General features: G+C 50.7%; 1 protein-coding gene across 5 annotated transcripts; it reads left to right on the top strand.

Annotated features, from left to right (window-relative positions):
• The first annotated feature begins 2,198 nt into the window (after nt 1-2,198).
• BAG3 (BAG cochaperone 3) lies at nt 2,199-25,129 on the top strand. Of its 5 annotated transcripts, none has more exons than XM_033420900.2 (6): nt 2,199-2,296; nt 2,420-3,248; nt 16,863-16,964; nt 18,391-18,717; nt 20,109-20,513; nt 23,755-25,129. In XM_033420900.2, the coding sequence occupies exons 2-6, from the start codon at nt 3,063-3,065 to the stop codon at nt 24,568-24,570; spliced, it is 1,836 nt and encodes a 611-aa protein (XP_033276791.2). In that variant the 5' UTR covers nt 2,199-2,296; nt 2,420-3,062; the 3' UTR covers nt 24,571-25,129. The 5 variants fall into 5 exon arrangements, with proteins under 5 accessions (XP_033276791.2, XP_033276794.1, XP_033276793.2 ...); XM_033420902.2 differs by having other exon boundaries at nt 2,212-2,285; XM_049697424.1 differs by lacking the exon at nt 2,199-2,296 and adding an exon at nt 11,331-11,474 and having other exon boundaries at nt 3,109-3,248; nt 16,725-16,964.
• The last annotated feature ends 286 nt before the right edge of the window (nt 25,130-25,415 follow it).

A 25,415-nucleotide genomic window follows, 5' to 3' on the forward strand; every position in this document is an offset into this window, starting at 1 on the left:
ATCCATAGCAAATCAGACCATCAAGCAAGCAATTGTAATGCAGTGCACTTGATAGGGTGTCACAGGATTTGTATGGGAGCATCCAGAAGGGACACATGACCCAGACTAGGAAGGCGAAGGAAAGTGATACCCAAGGTGATACCTGGAGGTGGAGAGGAAGGAGTCAGCCAGGCAAAGGGAGTGGGAGGCGTCGGGGGCAGGGAAGAAGGTTGAGGAAGCAGTGTGCGCATGATGCAGTCCAGCAGGGCCAGCACGGAGTGGGCGCCAGGAAGAGGGGAAGAAGGGTCTGATATACACCAGGGTAAGGCGTGTTGGACTTGGATATAAAGAGGGCCATGGGGAGCCATTAAAGCATACTAACCAGAGAAAGGACATGGCCCATTTGTGCTTGAAAAAAGTCACTCCGGCCACCATTTGGTCAATGGATTGAACATGGACAACATTAGAGGCTGTTTCCAGGGTCCAGATGAGAGATAAGGATGACCTGGACCAGGGTGGTGACACTGAAGAAAGAGACGGGTACCCAAAGTCAAGGAATACTGAGGTGGTGGAATCTACAGACTTGGTGACGATTGGATGGTAAGAGAGAAAGGGAAATTCAGAGTCATGTTTAAGCTTCTGATATGGGCAAGTGAATTCCAGAAGGCCTGGTGTCTTAGTCCATTCAGGCTGCTATAACAGAATAACACAGACTGGGTGGCTTATATACAACAGAAATTTATTTCTCACAGTTCTGGAGGCTGGGAATTCCAAGATCAAGGCACCAGCTGATTCGGTATCTGGTAGGAGCCAGAGGAACAGCTGTATTCTCACTGTGCCTTCACATGGTGGAAGCAAGCAGTGAGAGAGATCTCTGGGGTGTTTTTTATAACAGCACTAAACCCATTCATAAAGCCTCCATCCTCATGACCGAATCACCTCTGAAAGGACCCGCCTCCAAATAGCATCACACTGGGGATTATGTTTCAACGTATGAATTTTGGAGGGACACAAACATTCAGTCTATAGCCCCTGGGGAATGTGTGTCCTAAGACCTAGAAGAAAAAAAGCCAAGGACAGACATGCCCCTAATTATTCAGCATGGCTCAAAGGAGCTTCTTCCAGGCAGTTCTCCAAGACTTACAGCTCCTTTTTAGACAAACCCACTTGAAGCCCCCCGTGGAATATAACTCTCAGAAGCAGCTATGTTAATCCCAGAGGAACCTGCCTCCTCCCTGCTCCTGTCTAGCAAATCTAACAAACAAATGAACAAAACACCAGCAAAGAATGCTCTCAGTGTTTCAGCGTAGTTGTAGTGGAAAACAAATTGAGCAAAGGAAGAAGACAAAGATAAAAATTCACTTTGGAATCAATCTTCAATAAACATCAATATTTATTGAATATGAACTCTGGGCCCAGCCTTGTGCTCAGGGTTTCAGAAATAAGGAAGAATAAGAGAGCCACTGACTAGTGCATTTGAGGGTCTAGCTCCTTCAATAGTAATACTTCTTATGGTAAATTACTGCACTGGCATTTGGGTTTATACCCCATTCTCGTGTGTTTGGTGACCCAAGTCAGTCCCTGGGGCTTAATCATCTCTGTGTTTTCACAAAACTGAGTTTTTGTACTTTAAAGCTGGTAAGTAGACCTACGTAAGTGAGAATCATTCCATTGGAAGTGATTGGCAGGCCTCTCTAGCATTTGCTCCAAGAGGAGTAATTTGAGGGCGGGAAGACACAAAAGGTGTTGTCTCTGAGGTTCCAGAGTATTCTCTGCATTTGAGTTGGAAAGCTGGGCCCAATATTAGACCAAAACAACTTCTCAAAATGTTTCTGGCTAAGGGAATGAGACTGCATGCCTAAGGATCTAAAATGGGACCCCCCCCAAACATTCTGCCTCTGGGGGCGCACTCTCTCCCCCAGAGGAATTGAGGTGCTTGGCTGAGGTTACAAGTGCAACCCACCACTGAATTAACCAAACAAAATTTTTTCCTGATTTGAATTCTCCCCTACTTTCCAAATGAAGGTCAAATTAAGATAGCAAGAACCAACTTCCACCATAAAAAAGACCCAAACCCAAAAGAATATTTTTTTTTCTTTAAAGTTGTTCAATGCAATGATAGTTTCCACATTTGAGTTTTGAGGTTCGGGAGCATAAAACCATGCGCTGATGCAATCTTTCTTTAGGTTTCGAAAGAAAGGCAGGTGAGTTTCCATTTGTACTTCCATTTTCTCCCTGGCTTGGTGATGGTGTCGGATCAACATTCCAGAGCTCCTTCCGGACGGCCCTTAAGCCTATGGAAAAAAGTGATTAAAACGTAACTGAGGGACGCCAATATCCTGGAGTATCAGTATATGGGGATGCAAAGGGGAGGTGGGACAGACTCGAGTTTAAATCCAGCGACTTTAAAGGTTAACGATGACTTTGTTTTTATACGAAGGAGCCAGTCTCGGGAACACCCATGCGGCTCGAAGAAGAGGGAACGAGTCTGAAAACCGAAACCGGCCCAGGACACACAGACGATGTCCGCGGGGCTCGCTAGTCCTGCCGGCCGGCGGCACGCCGACTCCGCGGATGCACCGGGCCCACCCCAGGGCCATCTCGGCCGGGGGACCCCCGCCGGGGAAGCTGGGGCTGGGGAGGAGGTGGAGGGGTGGAGGAGGGGCGGCCTGGCCGAGGCCCCGCCCACGCCCTGCCCACGCCCCGCCCCGCCACGATTATAGCTGATGACTCAGGGCGGAGCTCCACATCCAAGCGGCGCCGCCGCCAACTTATCTGGATGGGACCAGAAGTTTCTAGCCGGCCAGTTGCTACCTCCCTTTATCTCCTCCTTCCCCTTTGGCAGCGAGGAGGCTATTTCCAGACGCTTCCAGCCCTCTCCGGCCACGTCACCCCCTCCTTTAATTCATAAAGGTGCCCAGCGCCGGCTTCCCGGACACGTCGGCGGCGCGCACGACTCTAGCTCCGGTCGCGGCCAGCGAGCGACTCTGCACCTGGAGGTCCGGCACCCCGCGACCCCGTGACCCGGCACCCCGCGATCCGGCACCCCGGCGGCCGCCCCTCTGGGCCGACCCCGACCCAGCATGAGCGCTGCCACCCACTCGCCCATGGTGCAGATGGCGTCCGGCAGCGGCGCCGGCGACCGCGACCCCCTGCCCCCTGGCTGGGAAATCAAGATCGACCCGCAGACCGGCTGGCCCTTCTTCGTGGACCACAATAGCCGTACCACGACGTGGAACGACCCGCGTGTGCCCCCCGAGGTCCCCAAGGTGAGCAGGGCCCGCGCCGCAGGCCGCCGGGTCAGCGGCCCCCCCTCGACGGCCAGCGGTCGGCACAGGGCCGTAGGGGGCGGCTGGACTGGGCCGGGCTGCGGGGACGCGAGGCGCCAGGTGCCCGCCGGCCGTAGCCCGCCTGAGCTGGTGCCCCGGAGGTCAGTGAAGGCCACCTGGGACGCACGGACCCCCCAGAAGGATACCAGCTCTCAGGGGGTCGGCCTGCTGGCCCCCCCAACGAGCCCCCTCCCATGGCCGGCGTCGGGGCGGGGGGCAGGTCCCGGAGAGGACTGTCCTCCCTGGGTCGCGTTTGGTTTCCGGGGGTCTGGCGGGAAGTGGGACCCGCGCGGTGGCGCCGGGTCCGGTCCACCGGCTCGATTCGAGGGGCCGTGGGCCAGGAGACGAGGGGAGGCCGGCCTGGTCAGCATCGGAGGCCCGGGCCAGGCCCCGCCGCGGCCTCCGCCCGGCTTCCAAGACCGAGATCCTGGTTTCACCCTGCTGACCGTACTTTGGCGGACGCCGGGGGGCCATTGGCAAGCTGGGGTGGGGGTCTTTTAGGGTCTGTTAGGAATTTTACCCCCTGAAGTTCCTGAATTCGATTGAAGGTGTCTTGACTTCACCCTCCCATCTCAGGCACAGAGTGACTCAGGAGACTGGATGTAAATTCATTCCTTTTTTTTTCCCCATTCTGTATTTGAAATTAAAATTGTATTATTGGTTGAAACTGTTTTCACTAAGAATATATTCTAGTATGACTTGTTAAAAACAAGATGCTGTTCTTCCAGGCAGTTTCTAAACTAAAGATGTGGGACTGTCTCCTAGTTGGCTATTGCCTTAGACATTGCCTCACACTGGCAAGAAAGAGACTTTTTTTTTTTAAATGGCAATACATTCCCTTCCTTGTTATGTTACTAAAATACCTAGGATTTGTTTCTAATACACAAATAACTGTGTAGTAATACTTTTGTATTAAAAGGATGCCTCATTTACATATATGCAGGGATATATACTTCTTAATCCTTAGAAGCATGAAAATTTGAAAATAGGAGCTTGGAATGAGTCTGTTAACTTAAAAAATTATAATTAATCGTACTACTCTTGTAATTTTCTATAAATTTGAACTTTTTCAAAATATAAAGCTTGACAAAAAGAAATATACTTAAAGGGTAGTGTTACATTGTCTGGGCAAAATAAAAATAAAAGTCATAGAGAGTTAATAAGTTATTTTGAAGATTTAAAAATTCACAAAATTAAAAATGCTTTATAAATCATTATTTTAGAAGAAAGATCTGTGTTATCCACCTTCATTTTTATGCAGTTTTTTCCTAAAGATATTTATAAGACTGGTGCCCAACAGTGAGACATTGTAAATTCAGCAGCTTACATTTATAAGAAATTAGTTGTATATTTATTTCTGAAAATTAGTACCAGAGGCTATAATTAGCTGGGATGGGCGTAACCATATATGCTTTTTTGCTTGTCTGTTCGGCCCATTATTGAGTGAAACTGATGCTCATTTCAAACCAGCTCTGTTACTGCGGCCTGCAAGGACGTAGATCTTTACTGTGGGCAAAAAAACACAAAAAACAAAAAAAAGTATCATTTTGAGGCTTCCTTCCTATAGAGACAGGGACAGTCGGAATCCGCTGGCATCCTTGGTGGTGAGCGAAGATCAGGTTTGGACACATACACTGTGAGTGCAGGGTTAAGTCCCGCCTTGCTGGCGCTTTGTTTCCAACATGAAACTCACTCAGCACGTTGAGATCTTCGTGCATCTGTACAGTGGATGGGTTAGGCTGTGGTTTTATAAACTTTTTCAAGGGGGAAGAAAACAGGTTGAGTTACTATTATTGTTCTTGACAAGTAGAAAATGCAAGCTACTAAATCAGAAGTCTGATGCTGGAAAAGTTGATTTGAAAATTTAACAGTCAGAATTTTAAAGTGGAAAAAGGTCCTTAAAGACCTTTTACCCCAGCCTCTATTTCTCTGAGAAAGAAACCCAGAGAGGGGCTTTCCTGGTGGCACAGTGGTTAAGAATCCGTCTGCCACTGCAGGGGACACGGGTTTGAGCCCTGGTCCGGGAAGATCCCACACGCCTTGGAACAGCTAAGCCCGTGCGCCACAACTACTGAACCTGGGCTCTAGAGCCCGTGAGCCACAACTACGGAGCCCACATAATAAATAAATTTATAAAAAAACACAAAAAACAACCCAGAGATTTCAAGTGTGTTTCCAAAGGCCACTCAGCTAGTACCAAGAGCAAAGAGAGAACTACACTGAAAAGTCGATAAGAGGCAGTGTATCTGTTCAGAGGAAGGTAGAAGTGTCTTAAATTTTTATGAAACTATGAAGCGTGCAGGCTGGAATACTTGATAATTTTTGTGTCCTCCCAACCATCAAGTATTGGGTGGCTGACTTCTGTTCTGTGACTACTTAGATGGTGATGGCTGGATGTGATCAACTCAAGAAAAGAGCTCTCTTTACCAAATTAATTACTTGAGATTTCTCAGCACGGTACCAAAACATAGGGAGAAAACTAACATTCAGTTCATTAGCTCTGGGCTTCATTGCTTTCAAGACTGTGCTTTGATATACACAGAACATCTGTGTGACTAATTCACTTTCACTTATATGAATGACACCTTACTTCAGAGTAAATACAATGGAAAATCCTTCACTGTTACTTTATATTCGAAATTTGGTTTCTTAATGTGGAATGAGAAAAGGGCTCTGGCAGAAAACAAAGGGTGATTTTAGAGGAACTGAGCTAAGAGGACCCTCTGAGCGTCCTTACTTTCAAGAGGAGATGCTGTCAATCAATAAAGAGCTATTCATTGAGCATGAAAAACAGAGAAAGCCCTCTTCTGGAGAAGACAGCTTCCGGGTGTTTACAGTTTAACCATGTAGGTACAGAAATGGCTTTCGTGGAAGGAAGATAAAGATTAGAACTTTGGTTTAGTCTAATCCTCTGTTGTCTTATGATTGATCCTCTTTCATTCCCCTGAGGTGGTTAGAGTGACTTTTCATCCCATTTTTACAGAGGCGGCAACTGAAAGCAAGTGTCTTGCCCTTCATTGCAGAGGCAGGACAGCTAGAGGCAAAGGCTTTGGGCTTAATCCAGCTCCACTCTGAGCAACTGAACCTGCAGTCTTCCCGGATATCGATTTTCTGCACACGTGGGCTTCCCACTAATCTCCTGGCAATTTCATACCAGTCCAGGCCCCGTCTCTGGCAGAGAGCTTGACGTCCACTTTGGAATCAGGGGATGTGCAGTTTCTGTGCAGCCACTCCTCCAGGCTCTCTTGCTAAATAAACAGAGGCCAGATATTTTGGAGTGTGGCGCTGTGCTGCTCCCTCACAATCCTTCCTGCGACCAGAGCGAGACCCTCCTCCCTGGAGGAGCAGGGCTGTTCTAGCTCTGCCGGTCTTGGAGGTCCCCGGCACGGATTCCCAAGCCTGGCAGTCTCCAGGGAAGCCTTTTAAGAACAAACGTTGCCAGCTGGGTACCCCCTTGTTCAATCCGAGTTGCTCAGGGTAGGGCCCAGAAATCTGTATGTCAGAAAAGCTTCCCTCTTGGTTCTTGGTTCCGGCAGTCTGGCATTTGGGAGCCACCGGAGGACAATGATCCCACTTCTTAGGGGGGCAGGGGAGCTGTGACTTCACGTGCGCCTGCGTAGGCCTTGGCATCCTCAAGGGGCCTGCTCAACATCTAACCTGCAGAGCCATCACCGGAGCCTCCCTTCCTTCGTGGTGAAACTCACCCGGTGCGTGGCTTCTGGGAACGAACATAGGGGTGGCATGGGGAGAGGTGGAGCCTGGTGGGGTGCCAGTGCCGGGTGTGGGGAGGTGGTCCCGAGACCCTCCTGAACCCCAGGAAGAAGCAAGCCAGAGTCTCTCCCTCTTGTCTTCCGCTGCCGGCAGAATCTCACCACAGTAATTTGACAGATTATCCGCAGGCTCTGTGCGAGACAAGTAGGAACATCCTTTCAGAGGAAATCGGAAATGTTTTGAATGTCGACTGAAGTAGAGCCCCATTTCTTCCCCTTCATGTTCAGCGGAGCTTCCTGAATTTTCTTAAAGATGAGATCACCTTGTTCTTTGCAGATTGACTGCAAGCTCCTGTGCCTCTTAGAATTGGAACATAGTCAGGAAGTGAGCGGCCATTCTCTCCTTTGTATCTCCAGCAAGTTGCAGTTACTCTGGAGCCCATTTCTTTGTGACTGATGAACAGTGATTTGCTGGGGGTGCATAAAGAACATGGCCAGATGCCTTATGAGTCCAGCTCATCCGGGACCTTCATTTTCCCTCTAAAGAACAGTCTGTGTTTGGCTTGTGCAAGAACTGAGCAAAACTTGTCTCCTGTTTTGTGGAGTACATTTACCCTTTACAAGGGTAGAGTCAGTGCCTGGGAACCGTGGCAGCGTTTGACGTTAGCCAGGGCCGGGAAGGCTTGGTTGTTTGTTGCTGTTGGGCTGCCTGTGAGTCAGAAGGCTTCATACCACCCATGAGGCTTGATTAGCACTGTCCTCGTTTCTGGAATGACACACAGTTGCCTTATATAAACCACTCCGCATGTCTGTTACTTCCTATTGACATTTTAAAATGATCTGGTATTTTTCATAAAAATTAAGAAACCGTGCGTAGCCCAAACCTACTCTTTCTCCTTCCTAGTTTTGCTGTTTTCATGTTGCTCTTACATATTTAAGACACCTTATATAGAAAAACGGGGAGCAGGAGACAAAGGCCTTGCTTATTAGGAACCTCCGAGGACCCTCTAGTGCTGATGGACACCGAGGAGACCTCTCTCCTACCTGACTGAGGAATTCTCCAGCCCCTCCCGGCTCCCCATTGCTCGGGAATCAAGTCTACACACCCTTTTGTGCCTCAGCCCTCAGACTCACAGCTGGACTTTTGAAGCTAGGCTCCGGATCCCCTCCTTCTGCAGATGTGGAAGCTGACCTCTAGCCCTTGTTCGGCGTGTGCAGCTGCGGGAGCTATCTGGTGTCTTAAACTCTTCACATATTTCTACGACGATTTCTCTGGGGGCCTCGGCAGCTTCTCAGCAAGCCAGGCAGCTTGTAAAAGCTTAAGCAGAGAGAATTTCTTCAGGAAGGGATGAGCTATTTTTTTGTCTGTCAACATATTTATAGCTATGTGCCAGACGCAGGTGGGTGCTTTTCCAAACCTCTCTTTAAATCCTCAAAGCAGCTCACTAAGGTGGAAGCTGTCAGGCTCACCTTATGCATGAGGAAACAGACTTGGAGAGAGAGGATGTGCCTGGCCTGTCAGCTGTGACGAAACAGAAAGGCTGTTGTAGCCAGAGGTTTACCACCCCGCCCCCACCCCCGCCCCAGGTGACAGACAGGCTTGCCGCTAGTGGACCTGGCTGCTTCTCTATACTCAGTCCTTTATGCTCCGAGCTCGCCAGGCACAGTTCTGCGGATAAACAGCCTTGAGTCCATCTCTTACAGCCGATCAGAAATGTTGGCTCGTTTCCTGAGCCTGGGTCTGAACCTAGAAGATGGCCCCCAGTCTTCACTCATTCATCTCTTCCGACATTTTTGAGCACCTGCTCTCTGTAAGTCATGGTGTTAAAGGCCACACAGAGGACAGTGCTGCCTCCTCCGGTGCCATTTTCCACAAAGCATTTATTCCGTCTCTCCGGTGAAGTAGGCTGTCCCTGCTCTGGACTCCACATTACTTCCATTCCAATCTTTCTTCCAAAAGGCAGCACTTTTCTAGTTTGCCTTGGGGTCACGTCCCTGTGGGCTGGGAGTCCCAGAGGCACAGCCTGCGTCTCTTTCCCCTTTCTGCCTCTCAGAGCCCGGCAGGGTCTACAGGCTCAGTGTGTGAAGGATTCTGCGTGGGGAAGAGTAAAACATGGGCCTGGGCTCCAGAGTGGACAGGCTGGTTGAAGGAAAGCATCCCTTACTGAAGAGCGTGTTGCGGGAAGCCTCCTGTTGGTTCCTAAGCAGTGTTGTCTTCTGCTCCCCAATGTCTCCCGGGAGCCGGTTCCTTTTTATTGAATTTCTGAATGGCCTTTTCTCCACAGGGGACTTTGGTATTGATTCCCTAAATTCATCCTTACGGGTCTGGAGAAGCTCTTTTTTGTCCCCGCCAGTGACACAGCGTCTTGGAGCAGGCCTGCCGGGGAGGCCGGTTGCTGGCAACAGCCAGACGCCACTAAGCCACAGCGGCAGAGAGCAGCCCCGGCGCCACGGAAGGAGCCTCTCTCCAGTTTTTTTGTCCATGAGGCTGGCAGTAAGATCAGACGCTGCAGAGCGAAGCCTCTTATTCACTGTCAATTCTGAAGCGCCCAGGATGGTAGATTGCCTGCTGCCTACATTAGGAGCCTGTAAACAGTGTGCCTCCTGAGTCCCTGCGCAGAGCTGTGTCCCCAGTGATTGAGGCGAGACTTTCCCCTGAAAATGCCTTAGCATCCTTTTGAAGAGCAAACATTTCCTATTTTGAAGTAACTTCCTCAGTTTCTTGAAAATTTAATTTAATTTAAAGTAGAATTGTTGTTCTTTTCAGTTATTTTAAAAATTCTTCTTGGACAAAGAAAGAAAGAAAGAATGAATAGTTTAGAAATGGAAACGGCAGGAAGAAAGGAAAGGACGTGTGTGGCAGAGAAGGCAGCCACATCGCTTTTGAATCTTCCAGATTATCCCATGGACCCTGAGTGTCAGAGCAGGACCCGCTCTCCTGCTGGGCTAGACCTGGGTTCTGTCCCTGCAGAGGCCCCATGCTGGGCTTGTGTGGAGTCTTGGGGCTGTGGTGACTCAGGGGTGCGCCCCGCTCCCGCTGCCCTGCCTCAGCCAGGCAGTGACTCAGCATCGAGCCCTGGCTCCCTGACCGAGACCACACTCGAACTGAATGTTCCAGGTCTGCGCCTCAGCCCAGCTCCAACCGGGCGAAATGAAATGCTTTCCCTCCTGCTGCATTTCACCCCAAGAAAGTGAAGGGTTTGGAGACATTAGCCAATAATTATCACACAGTGTACAGGGGTGGCAGGAATAGTGAAAGGGTTAACGTACCCCCGGCCTTGGCGTCTGACAGACCTGGGTTCTGGTGATCTCAGGTAAATCACTCACCTTCCCCGAGCCTCAGTCTCTCCTTCTGAGAAATGGGCATACACCAGTACCTGTCCAGCAGGGTCGTAAGGATCGGGAAAGTGATGAGCCAGGGCCTGACCTGAGGCATGTGTGTGGTCCGTGGCGACAGTCCCAGTCTTCGCCAAGAAGTCGGAGGGGATTCACAGGCGCTTGGCTTTCCCACAGAGTGGACAGTGCTGGCTGGACGTGGGTCTCTTGGTTCCCAGATGGGTATGAAGTCTCGTTTCCCAAGACAAGGCCTCTTCTTATCGCCCCTGGACCACTTTAGCTGACACTCTCCTTCCACCAGTGTCCAGACACCCTCAGCACCCTTCCCGGGGGTTTCCTGTGTCCCTCGTGGGGGTGGTAGGTGCTGGGCAGTAACTCAGCGTGAGGGCAGATGAAGGCTCTCAGCCAGACCTGCAGCCCACAGCCTCATCAGCCTGTGGACTCACCCCAGATCCCGTGCCCAAGATGGGCCAGCAGAATTGTGTATCCTGTGTTCCGCAGGCAGCGCTGTGTTTACCCTGAATCCCGACTGCTTGAGGCGGGGCTCTCCCTCCAAGTCTCTGCACAGGCCTGAGGACCGACCAGGTGCCCAGTGGTGTTGCGGGGAAACGGAGCCACGTTAAACGAGGGGCTGGCCGTCTGCACAGGTGTACTGGACCCTGCCCTCCTAAGTGGGGGAAATGTCACCGTGGGTGGAAGGAGAGAGGCAGGGGGTTTCTAATTGCCACCACCCTTTTGGGGGAGGGTGGTTGCTGAGGAAGGAATGCTTTGAGAAGCTGCTTAGGGTGGGGGAGGAGTCCCTCCAGCAATCTCCCCAAGACTGCCACCATCTGTCAGAGTCTCCCCCTGCCGGAGCTGTGGTTGATGAATTTGAGATTTTTTTCTTTTGCGAAACGGTGTTTTGTACAAAATACATGTCCAGTGAAGCCCAGCACCCTGATAACAACAGATGCTTTGCATGGTTGACATCTCACAGATGGAGGAGCCCAGTGACTGAACAGTGTTCTACCTGAGTCTGAGAAAGAACCTTGAGAAACCCATGGAAATGTGTCCATGGGGATGAAGAGGTCTCTTTATCTAAATTCAGACAAGATTTCGCTTCCTAATATGGAAATTTCAGGTACTTTTCCGTTTGTGATTTATGCCTTTAGATTGATCCCTACCCTTTTTTTTTTTTTTCTCCTGAAGAGGAAGTAGGTAGTCTTTAATTTCCCTGAAGCCGTTGAGCTCAGGAGCTGAACCCCAGTGACCGGGGATTCTCTTCCTGGTTCTGCAGTCACTTCCCATGTGACCTTGGGCCACATCTGCTCCATGGTATCCTTGAGGAGGGGTCCAGGGGTCCCATGGGGGACTCTGAGCCCCGAGCGCTCTCCCCCGCAGGGGACATACCCAGCTGTGGCCTGGAGACTGCTTATATGCCCTGGGGGGACACACTGAGAATATTAGGGCGACACCAGCAGATGTTCTACTCCCAGACGCCAGCCTGGCTTGGCTCTTTCCCCTGGGTCTCAGGGGCATGTGTGCAGGAACCACAGTCACTGCAGGTTGCGTGTTGATTCCTCAGGTGAGTTCGTCTGCAAGGCAGACCCCTTCAGCGCCTGGGGCCTGTTGAAGGGAGAGGGGAGTTTAGGGCTCAGGCCCCTAGAGTTGTTTTTAGCTGTGTTTGCTTCCAGGTTGTGAAACTTTAGATACATTTCTTAGCAGAGAAAGTGTCATCCCTGCTATTTAGCGCTCTTAAGACTCTCAATAAAGGGGCTTCAGACTCCAACAGGCTCATTACCAACTTGGTGAGATCACTGAAGAATTAAAGCCAAATTCACAACTCTGTAAACAATAGGCCCAACCAACTGTTGCTTGGGAAAAAGCTGGGTTCGTCAATAACTATTTGTGGAATGGAGGAACGTAGTTGTATAGGGCATGGGACAGCTCAGAGTTTACAAAGACTTTCTCATGCCTTATTTCACGTAAATCTTGCAAAAAGCCCTGGAAGGCATGGGGATTTTTATAGCTGGGGGAACTGAGTCTTAGTAGCAAGGAGTCCTGTCCGAGGGCACACACCTGGCGAGCAGCAGGGCGGGATTGGAGTCCCGAATGGCAACTTGAAAACAGGGGCTCATCTCTCTCATTTTAAGCACATCTTTAAAATGTGCTTTTCCCTAGCAGAAGCCCATAGGGACACCCATCTGAGTAATCCCAGGATCAACTATACATACTTTTTTTTTTTTTAATTTTTATTGGGGTATAGTTGATTTACAATGTTGTGTTAGTTTCAGGTGTACAGCAACATGAATGTGTTATACATACACATATATCCACTCTTTTTTAGATTCTTTTCCCATATAGGCCAATACACAATATTGAGTAGAGTTCCCTGTGCTATACAGTAGGTCCTTATTAGCTCTCTATTTTATAGATAGTAGTGGGTATGTGTCAATCCCAATCTTCCAATTTATCCCTCCCCCATCCCTTACCTCCTGGTACCATAAGTTTATTTTCTACATCTATAACTCTTTGTAGATAAGTATACATACTTTAATAACAGGGCATATCAGTTAAAACCTCCAAGCACCTGGGACTAGGTTGCTTACAGCACAGACTCTTGTCTCACTAGGAGTGCTGTAAACAGACTTCGGTGGATGTGGACTTCACTTATTATGCAGAATATGCCCAAAGTCCATTACATGCCCCAAACAGGGCTGGGGGCAGTGGAAGAGACCCTTTACCACATTCCAGTGGGAACTTTGAGTTCGGCTGTGGGGATGTAGATATCTCTTTATATATCACATTGGCGATACCTTATTTCATGTCTGTGGCCTGTAATACCAAATGGAAAGTTTTGGTAGGATGTTGAAGCTCAGGTCTCTATGTGTGCTTGAGAAGGAAGTTTTTCTTTTGTTTTGCTTCCTGCCTGAAAGAGGCAAGCCAAGCCACTTTATTTTATTTTTATTTTTTTTTTGCGGTACGCGGGCCTCTCACCGTTGTGGCTCCTCCCGCTGCGGAGCACAGGCTCCGGACGCGCAGGCTCAGCGGCCATGGCTCACGGGCCCAGCCGCTCGGCGGCATGTGGGATCCTCCCGGACCGGGGCACGAACCCGTGTGCCCTGCATCGGCAGGCGGACTCTCAACCACTGCGCCACCAGGGAAGCCCCAAGCCACTTTATTTTGATCCACGTCCTCGCTAAATGGGGAGTCCCAGGATTCTTATTGTCCGCCATCTTTTTTTCCTTGTTTTAGGAGTTCTGAAGTGTCTTTAGTAAAAGTCACTGCCTGGCAGGCGTGAGACTCTTCTGGCCTAAAAACCCAGTTGATAGAATCGGTGCCCTACTTAGGACTCCAGGCTGTTGAGGCGGAGGTGCTGCAGGGCAGCCCTCAGAGTGGCCTTTGTCGCTGTTCCCCTTCGTTCAGACTGTGGTCTGTAGGTGTCGAGCCCCCGTTTGAAAGAGCACTGTACCGTGGAGCTGGGGTCGGGGCTCACAGGGGCGCCGCCGTTTTCGGGGTTTATGGTTCCGCCCTGCTTTTAAGGTGCAAGGTCAGCGGCTTCCTCCTCTTCACTTGGTTCATGCAACTTTGGGGCACCTTGAATTCCAGAGAGTTCTAATGTGATTTAACTGGGTGCAGTCAAGAGTGGTCATTTTTAGATTTCCGCCACGTCAGCTTTTCCTTGTTTTTGAGCTTTATGTAGGTGTTTAGAGCTAGAAGAGATCTTGGAATCAGAGGTCACGGAGAACGTCAGGGCTGCAAGGAACCTCCTTTAGGTCAGTGCTCCCACTGCCATGGGGGCTGGACTTGCCCACACACCTCCTGAGTCAGACTTTGTTGGGGTCTGAACGTAGCGTCTGCACCGTTTTGCGTTTCCTGGGCGCTCCGGACGCCCCCTAGAGTCTGAGGACCACTGCTTTTACAGAACATCTGGGCCTCCCCTTCATTTCGCAGCTGAGGAAACTAAGGCCCCGGGAGGGGATGTGAGTTGCTTGCGTAGCACACGTATTTCAGAGCAGAGTCAGCTTTAGGACCAAGCGCAGCCTCTCTCCAAGTCTCCTAGCTGTCCCCTAAGCACCCACATTGTTACTAAAACTCAGTAGTGAAGTTTAGCTGTGCTCTTAAGCAAACAAGACCTGTGTGAGCCGCGGGCTCATCCAAGCCCAGAACCTGGCCCCAGGCTTGTCTAGTAATAATACCTTGTACTCGATAGGGCAGACTTTGGCTCACCTGAGGTAGTTTTCCCTGCTTTTCATCCCGGCCTTCCCATGGAGCTGTTTGGCGCCCGCAGGGGATTTTAATGCAATGCACAAAGAAGAAGCTTGAACCAGTTCATTTCATAAATTAATGCAGTGAGATAAGCAGTGGAAGTCAGGCTCTTATTTCCTAATTGGATTTCATGTGTATGTATTCCTGATGGCTCTGCCCACAGATAAGGATAATGAGCTGAGCTGATTGGAAAACGCTTCCTGTAATGCCGTCACTGCTCCCTAGGGAGCTTAGGCAGGTGGTGATGAGGAAGCAGGGCTGGCCGTCATCTGCTTGGTGACTGTGATGGCACCCCGTCCCTATCACGGGGTCACACAGAAGTGCAACCCCCAGGAGACGGAGTCCCCAGTCCCCAGCGAAGTCAGGGTGAGGCAGGTAGTGCCTTTCCTCTATGAAATATGCTGGTTGGTATAACCAGTAGGCTTGGGCTTGAACTCGAGGACACTTCTTACAGGACTGAGGAGACATGTTCTAGTCATATTCTAGGAGAATTATAAATATTAAACATTTTAAAAACTTTTTTCTTGGACTTCCCTGGCGGTCCAGCGGTTAATACTCCGCCCTTCCAATGCAGGGGGTGCGGGTTTGATCCTACATGCCGCGTGGCGTGGCCAAAAAAAAAACCCAAACTTTTTCCTTGGAAAAAAATTATGTCTTTTTTTTTTTTTTACTAGACTGTGATGAAAACACCACAGAAGGTAGGAAGGGCAATTTAACTCTTTTGGGCAGTGCTTTTTGGTTAGTAAAACTGAAGCATTGGTTGTTGACAGGGCTCTGATGAGAGGAGAGTAGAAACAGAGGTGGTGTCAGCATGTGGTGCAGACCTTGTTATGGGTGGGCGTGTCATTTTCAGTTTAAATTATTCACGTAGAAGTGTTAGTTTTCTCTTCTGTAGAAGTGAGGTGGTCTTTTTTAACTTACCTAAAGCAGTGTTTTCTAAACAAAGCCCCCACCAGAGTGGCAAGGCAGCCCACCTTCTTGCAGAGGCCATCATGAGAGATGTGTGGGGTTTTATCACATGGCATAAATGGGTTGTTAATTCACACGGAACCAGGAGTGCAGACCTCAGGACTGTAGGAAAGCAGCCTCCAGGCTTCCCGTAGCCACCCTGCCTTCCAGCTTGGGCCCCTGACACCCCCAGCCCTGCCTGCGGTGACCGCACGCTCCCTCCACTGACCCGGACCACTACTCCCAAGACCAGGTCAGGTATCGCCTCTGCTGTCGCAGCCCCTGGGGCAGGTGGAACTGCTCTCCCGCCTGCCTTCCCTTCTTCCTTCCTTTTTCTTCCCTTTTCTTTTTCAGCTGAGGCACAAAATATGCTCAGGGAGATGCATAAGAAGCACAACTCGTGGCAGGCCCACTCCAGTACCTTCTGGATCCGGGGGCTTCCCCCAGGAGCGGGCAAGCCTCAGCCAGGCCTCTGTATGGCTTCCAGGCCCCGGGAGGGTCTGAGGTGGAGGCCCAGCCAGCAGCTGGCTGTGTGGCAATGCTGGGGGTGGCAGCCCTCACCTGTTCGGTCTGGACAGTGTGGGTGGAATGTGGCAGGGGAGGGGCAGTGTGGGGGTCCCAGGGAAGTGGACAGTGTGAGAGACTTCGACACGGATGTACACCCGTTTACCACGACCCAGAGAAAGTCGGAGAACGTTTCCATCCCCTCCGAAAGTTCCTTCCCAGACGACTCCGTTTTCTCCAGGTGCAGTCACCGTTCTACTCCGGTCACCACCAGTTAACTTCGTCCTTCAGCTTTGATTCCTCTGACACTTTGGGGTCTGAGGAGCATAATCATGGGCCTGTTTAGGGGGGATTCACATGCCTTTTGGCCTTCCCGGCATCACTCTTTTTTTTGTGTGTGGGGGGGGCGTCCCTCTTGACGTGCTCTCGTAAAACCTCACGACAGTCCTATGAAGTGGGTGTTGCTAGCTCATTTTCTAGAAAAGGGGATTAAGGCTCACCGAGGTTAAGAGAATTACCCCAGATGAAAGAACTGTTACTAACAGAGGTAAGAATGAACTTGCATCCTCTCTAGGAAAGCCCCCTCCTACTAGGAAAGCCCAGGCGGTCCCCCATCCACAGGGCCTCCTGTGCTTTCCAGGTAGTTTTGCTCCCTGTTTGTTTCATGCAGCCCCCAGTTGGCAGGGATCGTGCCTTGCTGGTTTGGTGATCCCATGGTACCAAGCAACTCGGGAGCAGGACGTTGACCAGGGACCAGTCAGCGGATGAGGGCCGCTGGCTGCTCAGCTCTGCTTTTGTGCGTGGCCAGGAGGAAGCCCGCAGAGACGATGCCCCGGCACTCGTCCAGGCCCCTGCTCCAGGCTGGAAGGAAGGTGCCCAGTGCGTGGAGAAAATGCCCGGACGGCCTGTTGTGAGTCAGCTCCGAGCAGCACGGCGTTTCTTCGGTCCCTCTTGCTGCCTCCCTTTTGGTGTCCCTCTCATGGCAGGAATTTGGTTCTGAATGTGAGGCCTGGACCCACTCCCTGCTCTTGGGTGACCTGAGTTAAGCAGGCTAAAATAATGCCGCTGCCCTGAGCACGTGGGTATTCTAATCTGAGAGTGCCTGTCTGCTGGCGTCCCCAAGGACATGGCAACACCCTTGCCTCTCCTTCGTGCTGGAGGCCCTCTGGGGCGGGGCTCGGCAGGAGGCAAGCAGTTCATGGGTCTGAAAGGGCTAAGTTCCAGGGTCAGCCCTCGGCTTTCCCCACTTGTGACCAGTTTCGCCCCACTGGGAGTTACACCCTGAAGCTCCTAGAGCCTCAGCTCTTGGCGTTCGTTTGCAGTTCAGAGGGCTGCCTCGTGAGGAAGGATCATGCTCCTTCGTAATAGTTGACCCACTCGGGTGTGTGGCAGTGGCACAAATCCTCAGCCCCCTCGTCCGTAAGAGGACCCTCTAGTGCTCAGGAGGTCGTCAGGACCGGAAGCCGTGGGGGTCCCTGGTTTCAGTTGCCCAGCCTCTGCTTGGGGAGAAGTGACATTGCCCAGCGAGTGACGGGCCAGCCTTGTTGTCTGAAACAAGATCTTTCTCTGTGGTACATCTGGAACTTGGCCTTCTCAAGGGTCCCAAAATAGCCGGGCCGCTGAAGGGAGAGCTTCGTGAGAGGACATGAGAGAGACCCAGCCGCTCCTCGCCAAGCAAGCTTTGTTGGCATCACAGGACCAGCACAATTAATCCCCGGGTTTTGTTCTCATCCTGTGCTGCTTCTGCATTCCTTGTGTATCTCCCTTTCTCGCAGCTTGTTCTGAAAATATTCCTGAGGAGGCAGCGTCCCGCTGCCGCCCCTTCTCGGCAGACTTCCAGGCTGTGGCCTGCGTTGGGGTCCAGCACGAGTCTGTATCGCTAGGAGACATGAGGCCCTTTTAGAAAGCAGAGAAGCTGGCTGTGGCTTAGGGAGCTGGAATTGAATGCTCCTCGCACCTTCTGATCTGGGTCTGAAGATTTGGGAGGCGGTCAGTGACTCACCTATATGCACTGCCGCCGTGTCACCCAGAAAAGAAACCTGTCTTACCAGTTTGGGAAACTGGGATTTCTCTTATGCTCAACAGTTACCTTGGCTCCCCTGCTTCCTCTGGATGCTTCTGATTCTTAAACTGCTGCCCATACAGCGGCTTCAGTAGGGGCGGGGGCGTCTGGAAGAAGTGGGGGGTCAGGGGAGGCACCCACACTCTGTGTGCTCAGCTGCACTGTGGGACCCAGGGTCACTCTGGAAGGTCGGAGTGCTCGGCGCCAGGCTTGCTCCTGTTCAGGGCTGTCTCCTTCCCAGTTTCTAACAGGTCTGTGTTTCTCTTTATTTTAGGAAACCGCATCCTCTGCAAATGGGCCTTCGAGGGAGGGCTCCAGGCCGCTGCCCACGAGGGAAGGCCACGTCGTGTACCCCCGGCTCCGGCCAGGCTACATTCCCATCCCTGTCCTCCACGACGGTGCCCAGAGCCGGCAGCCACATCCTGTCTTCACCTACCCCCAGCCTGGGACGCAGCGCTTCCAAACCGAGGTAGCCCCGGCGGCCCCGCAGAGGCCCCAGTCACCTCTGCGGGGAGTGGCGGAAGCCACCCAGCCAGATAAACAGTGTGGACAGGCGGTAGCGGCTGCGGCAGCCCAGCCCCCAGCCTCCCATGGACCTGAGGTAAGGAGAGGCTTGTCTCGCGGGCCTGTGGGGTGCGACCCGGGGGTGCCGGGTTTTGTGCTTCCTAGGCTGCCCCAGACCCTGATGCGGTGCCCAGGGCAACGCCTGGTGAGATGCGGGGCATCTGGGCCTGGCCCGCAGCGTCAGAGGTCACCCAGCAAAGATCGCTTACAAGACAGCCCAGCGTCCCCCCAGCGTTTCACAGGTTGGTTTTTCAGGTGGGCAGGGATCATGGTTTATTTTGGTAGTTAAGGAATTGGGGCTCAGAAGGGTAAACAGCTTGGTCCACAATCACAAAGTTGGAAGTGGTGTCACTGGGACTGGAAGCCTGGCCTTCTGGCTCCTCACGTACACCCACCGAGCTTTCTATATCAGAAATACAGAGATACTCTGTGTTATTTCATTCAGTTCAGTGTTCACAGGTAAGTATTAACTGCTTGGAGCTGTACTGACGTGAAAATGAGACCGCGTACCTGCCCTTACAGTGTCCACAGTTTCAAAGGAAATGTAAAATCAGGAGTCAGGAAGGCAGCTGCTTTTCAGGTTTTAAGTCTGAAGCCGACACTTCTTGCACTAATGTCTAAAGAATGGTTCTTAATCCAGTTCTTAGCTGAGATTTGAAGGCCAGTGGACCCCAGTAGGAATCCTGAGCCGTAAGCCCTCTGGGTTTTGCAGTCTGCACAGCATCCCATCGTGTCTCCTGCACTGCTCTTGAGCACAAATGCTTGCTCCGGGGATGAAAAATCATAGTTAATGTGGGACACCAGGAGGCTCTTTTCCCTTCCTTGGAGAAGCGGTACCTGAATTTGTAATGTTTTTGTTGTAAAAATCAAAAGTGACACATCAGTCAGAGAAACCAGAACAAATTTAAGCTAGCAGGGCCTGTAGAAGCCAGCTGCGGAAACACCCTTCTGATTTTCTAGAACAGAAAGTAGGTGGCCGGGAAGGGAAAGGGGCCTGGCCTGCCTCGGTCCACACAGGGGACACAGTTCCCAGTGCCCAGCTGAGTTCTCTGTGGATAAGCAGGAAGAGAGTTACGGAAAGAGGAAATGCAGTGACAACAATAAATAAAATGTAGTGAGCGCTTCCTGTGTGTGGCGCTGGGGCTGGGACACACGCACAGGTTATTTTACCGAATTGTCAGGTCAGCCCAGTGGCTGGGCTGGGGGTTAAACGCGGCTCCTAAATCCATTGAGCTGTTAAGAATTTGAGCCCAGGCCTCTTGGCTCCTGAGCTCCCAGTCTTAACACTACATTTTGAAAATGGAAAGGCTTACAGACGGGAGGTCATGTTAAACCTGCTGCCCAGAGCAGGCGCATGACGGGGACAGAGTCGGAGGGCCAGACAGCGGTGGCTCACGGGGCTGTGTATCCACCCTTTGCGTCTTGCAGCGATCCCAGTCTCCGGCTGCCTCGGACTGCTCATCCTCGTCCTCCTCGGCCAGCCTGCCCTCCTCCTCTGGCAGGAGCAGCCTGGGCAGTCACCAGCTCCCCCGGGGCTACATCTCCATCCCTGTGATACATGAGCAGAATGTCACCCGGCCGGCAGCCCAGCCCTCCTTCCACCAAGCCCAGAAGACCCACTACCCAGCTCAGCAGGGCGAATACCAGACCCACCAGCCTGTGTACCACAAGATCCAGGGAGATGACTGGGAGCCCCGGACCGTGTGGGCAGCATCCCCGTTCCGGTCACCCGTCCGGGGTGCGTCCAGCCGGGAGGGCTCTCCAGCCAGAAGCAGCACGCCGGTGCACACCCCGCCGTCCGTCCGCGTGCAAACCGTGGTCGACAGGCCTCAGGTATGGGAGTCGGTGTCGGCAGACTAGCTGGGGCAGCATCTCTCCAGGGCCTGAGGAGCTCTGTGCAGGTGCCCTGGGTCCCCCCACCCCACGCCGCCCCACCAGCCCCTCCTGGTTTACGCACGTAACTGGGGGGGGAGGGCGAGATCCTGAAAACGGCTGGTCATCAGCAGAAATGCAGGCGAGGGCTGTGAACCTCCAGTGCTTTCTACAGCTTTTGCTCATTTTTCGCTGCAGCTGCCTCAGGGGCAGAGCTCCAGCCACCACCGTGGGCAACGGCGGGCAGAACACAGCGTCACACACCTGTGGGGGGGGCCCAGGTGTCTCAGTGCCCACCATACCCTTGCAGTGCCCTGCAGCCCCTCCACGCCCCACCCTCAGCCTCGTCTCCTGCCTCACTCACACCCCTTCCTGCACTCTGCAGGCCCTTCACTCTGTTGTCTCCTCTTTTGTACCTTTGCTTGTGCTGGACCCACTTCCTGACATGCCTTCACAATCCAAGTTGTCCCCATCCTCCAGGGGACAAGCCAGTTGCCACTTCCACGAAGCCTCCTCATCTTTCCCACGGTGCCTAGTATGAGTCCCTTACAGTTCAGCTCTGATTATTCTGTGCATTTATTCCAAAAGTGTTCATCCACTCTCTTCAGCTCTGCTCTGACCTTGGCCACAGGGAGCATGTCTTACTCCTTTCTCCTCCTTTGCGGTAGAGGACCACGTTCCCTGGCCGATGCCTGGCTGGCTGGGCGGATGGGAAGCCTTCCTTCCTGCCTGGTGAAAGTTACAGGCAGGGCCCACTTATCCTTCAGTAGAGACGTGCAGGCACTGGTTCCTGGGGGAGGAAGTCTTCTAGTTTTAGCCGAAGAACACTCGGCAGCCGGGGCCGCTCAGCTGCTGAGTGAATTCTCGGCCACAGGTTTTATTTTTTATTGTTATTTAAATATTTATTTATTTTTCAACATTGTGGAAGTGCCTTTACATTTATTTATTTATTTTTGGCTACGTTGGGCTTTCCTTGCTGCGTGCAGGCTTTCTCTAGTTGCGGCGAGCGGGAGCTACTCCTCTTCCTTGCGGTGCGTGGGCTTCTCACTGCGGTGGCTTCTCTTGTTGCGGAGCACGGGCTCTAGGCGCATGGGCTTCAGTAGCTGTGGTGCGTGGGCTCAGTAGTTGTGGCTCGCGGGCTCTAGATCGCAGGCTCAGTAGTTGTGGCGCACGGGCTTCGTTGCTCCATGGCACGTGGGATCTTCCCGGACCAGGGCTTGAACCCACGTCCTCTGCATTGGCAGGCGGATTCTTAACCACTACGCCACCAGGGAAGTCCCTTGGTCACAGTTTTTAAAAGGAAAGTGCCCTGTAAACAAATGCAGGGCATCTTCTTACTACAGATGGTGACACTGTTCAGGGCCCTCAAACAGAACACCTCCTTTTATGGTTTTTTTGTTTGTTTGTTTTTTTGCTTTTTTATTTGGAAATGATTTCAACCTTACAGAAGAGAAGTCCAGTATATATGAAGGTCATGAAAGCAAAGATTCACCCATATTTACTGTTAACATTTTGCTACATTTGCTTTGTCATCTTTTCCTCTCTCCATATATTATCTGTATTTTTTGTTTGAGGTTTAATTGTAAATATCATGTCCAGTACCCCTAAATATGTCAGCAGATATTTTCCTAAGAGAGCGACCTTCTCATTCATACCCACAGTAGAATTATCAGATGCAGGAAGTTTAACGTCCTTAAAACATTGTTGTCTCATACGCAGTCACTTCTCAGATCTCCTTTATAGCATTTTCCTCCTGTTCCAGGATCTAATGTAGGATCACGAGCACTGCACGCAGATGTCGTTTTCCTTTAGTCTCCTTTAATCTGGAAAACACGTTCTCAGTCTTTCTCTGCTTTCATGACCTTGACATTTTTGAAGAGTACAAGCCATAGGGCACCCCCTCTTAAGTGTTTCCAAAGTCACTTACTCAGCCATTGTTTTAAAACCCAAGAAGAGGCGTGTGGCTGGTTCATGAGTGCTAAGGGCCAAAGTTAAGCATTTCTGGTTGGCAGAAGAGATTTGATGGAAAAGGAAGCTACTGGTGTTCAAACAAAACAGCCAAGCGTCCATCAGATCCTTACTCAGACTCAGTATTCCTTTCAAATGGGAAAGAAGTGCCCATTTGCAAAGCTGGAGATGTTTCCTCTCATACCTTTCCCATATTATCAATATTTTCTATAATCGGTGGAACAATATTTAATCCTATTTCCACTTAACCCTATTTGTTTGTAGTGGCCTCCCTTTTATAGCTTGTCTAGAAATCCCTTTTTAGAGGCTTGCAGAGATTTGACCTAACTGAACCTTATAGTGGGATTTAGAGTTTTTAATATGGAGTACTTTAGAAATAATGTAGTCCAACTCCTATTTCCCAGTTGATTAAATCAGTGTGTGAGATTTTTAAGGGGGTTTTAGATGTTCACTTAAATGCTAGGTGAACCAAGATGTTTCTGTTTCAAGCATAGTTCATTTTTTAAAATATCGCTATAGCTTATAGTCACATTAAAGAGTATCTCAGCCTCTGTAGCCAATGTAGTCAGTGCAGAGATTCTGCACTGCTGAATGTTAGCTCTGGCACAGATGTGTCCAGGCAGAATTCTTACTGCATTACCCATTTTCAGCATCTTGCTTATTCTCAAAAAATACATCAGTCTGGGCAGAAACCACAAGGCTGTCATAGGTTTTTTTTTTTTAAAAAAAAAAAAGACGATTATAACTTTTCTGAAACAGGAGATGGGAAGGCCACACCCTGAGCCGAGACTGTCACACAGGGTGATGAAGGGGGCCAAGTGGCCATTACTATTCCCTGGCTCCATCACCTGAAAGTCTGAGTCACCCAGGACTTTGCTTTGAGGTAAAGTAACTCAGCCGTCAGCATGCGTTTTTGGTATTTTCATTTTTGAAAATTATATTGGTTTTCTTTTCATTGCCGTAAGAATACCATCTCCAGAAAAATTCAGTGAGAGATGACAGACCAAGAGACCAAGGTTAACGAACGGAAGCATAACAATGGTTTGGTCACATACATGATGAATATCATATTTTAATTTTGTAACAGGTTTGGCTGACTTTGAAAATCCCTCTTATACTATTAAACTTTAAAAAAGTCATTTCTGTTTTCTTCTAGTCAGTACTAGCTACAAACGACTGCCTGTGACCCTCAGCCAGGTATTAAAACTATCTCTGTGTCCTTGCCTCTTCTCAGCAACCCATGACCCATCGAGAACCTTCACCTATTCCCCAACCTGAAAACAAACCAGAAAGCAAGCCAGGCCCAGCTGGACCAGATCTCGCTCCTGGACACATCCCGATTCAAGTGATCCGCAAAGAGGTGGATTCTCAACCTGTTTCGCAGAAGCCCCTGCCTCCCTCTGAGAAAGTGGAAGTAAAGGTTCCCTCTGCTCCGGTGCCTTGTCCTCCCAGCCCGGCCCCTTCTGCCGTCCCCTCTCCCCCCAAGAACGTGGCTGCAGAAGAGAGAGCAGCCCCCAGCCCTGCCCCTGCAGAAGCCACACCCCCAAAACCAGGAGAAGCTGAGGTACCCCCAAAACATCCAGGTGTGCTGAAAGTAGAAGCCATCTTGGAGAAGGTGCAAGGGCTGGAGCAGGCTGTGGACAACTTTGAAGGCAAGAAGACAGACAAAAAGTACCTGATGATAGAAGAGTATTTGACCAAAGAGCTACTGGCCCTGGATTCGGTAGACCCAGAAGGACGCGCTGATGTCCGCCAGGCCAGGAGAGATGGTGTCAGGAAGGTTCAGACCATCCTGGAAAAACTTGAACAGAAAGCAATAGATGTCCCAGGTCAAGTCCAGGTTTATGAACTCCAGCCCAGCTCCCTTGACACCGATCAGCCACTTCAGGAAATCATGGAGATGGGTGCCGTGACAGCAGACAAGAGCAAGAAAAGTGCTGGAAATGGAGAAGGTCCCAGTACTGAAACCCAGCAGCCAGAAGCCAAAGCAGCAGCAGCTCCAAACCCCAGCAGCACGACAGACACAGCTGCAAACCCAGCAGCACCATAGTCTCCACGAAATAAAAAATCAGCCCCGGAGACCGGGAACTGATTGTGTGCTTTAGAGAATTTTAAGTTGCATGCATTTCAGGGCCTTAAAACCAGTTGGTTTTTACTCTTCATAGCTGCTTGGTAGGCAGTAACTTGGGTGGAGGCGAAACACACTAATAAAAGGCCTAAAAGGAGAGTGATGCTTTTCCTGTGTATTCATATTCTGTACAAATAAAGAAGTTGCTTGTTACAGAAGTTTAACCCCATAGCTTGCTGTTTTGGAGCCCTCTCTGTATGGGTCCCACATGTTAGTCATGGATGTGAACTGTCTTTCTACAGCTCTGGACTGAAGGAGTTTTTGTGGGGGTAGATGGGGAGTCGATTTCTCATCAGTAAATATGAAACCCATTTTTCAGAAGTGTTGCCATTTTAGTGGGATGATTTTTGTCATCTCATAGCTAAAATACTTAACTTTAGATAGAATAAAATGTGTAAGGAGCCGTAGGAATATCTGTATGTTGGATGACTTTAATGCTACATTTAAAAAAAGGAAAATAAAGTAATAATGTAACTCAAAATGTCTTCTGTGGTTTCTAAATTTTGAAGAGTGGCGGCATCAAGATGGTCTTTCACTGGCTTCAGGAAAAATAAACAGACACATTTGCAGGCCTGCTCTGGGATTCGTAACATCTCTACTGGCCCGACCCATGAGAAGATGAGTCTTGGTCATTTTTCATTCTCAGGTTGCAGCTGCAACCTGGGAAGACTCAGAGCTGTGAACCCAGGTAATGGGAACGTGCCCATCACACCTCTTCAGATTGCTCCAGCAGAGGTGCCTCTCTGCCCACCTGGCCCCAGGCCATC

This window comes from Orcinus orca, chromosome 14 (genome assembly GCF_937001465.1).
Source record: "Orcinus orca chromosome 14, mOrcOrc1.1, whole genome shotgun sequence".
Taxonomy (NCBI): domain Eukaryota; kingdom Metazoa; phylum Chordata; class Mammalia; order Artiodactyla; family Delphinidae; genus Orcinus; species Orcinus orca.

Excerpts from the sequence above, each read along its gene's own strand:
- BAG3 (XM_033420900.2), top strand. The coding sequence starts at position 3,063 with ATGAGCGCTGCCACCCACTCGCCCATGGTGCAGATGGCGTCCGGCAGC. Across the intron at positions 18,718-20,108 it reads CAGCCTCCCATGGACCTGAG|CGATCCCAGTCTCCGGCTGC; the intron begins GTAAGGAGAGGC and ends TGCGTCTTGCAG. Across the intron at positions 20,514-23,754 it reads CCGTGGTCGACAGGCCTCAG|CAACCCATGACCCATCGAGA; the intron begins GTATGGGAGTCG and ends GCCTCTTCTCAG.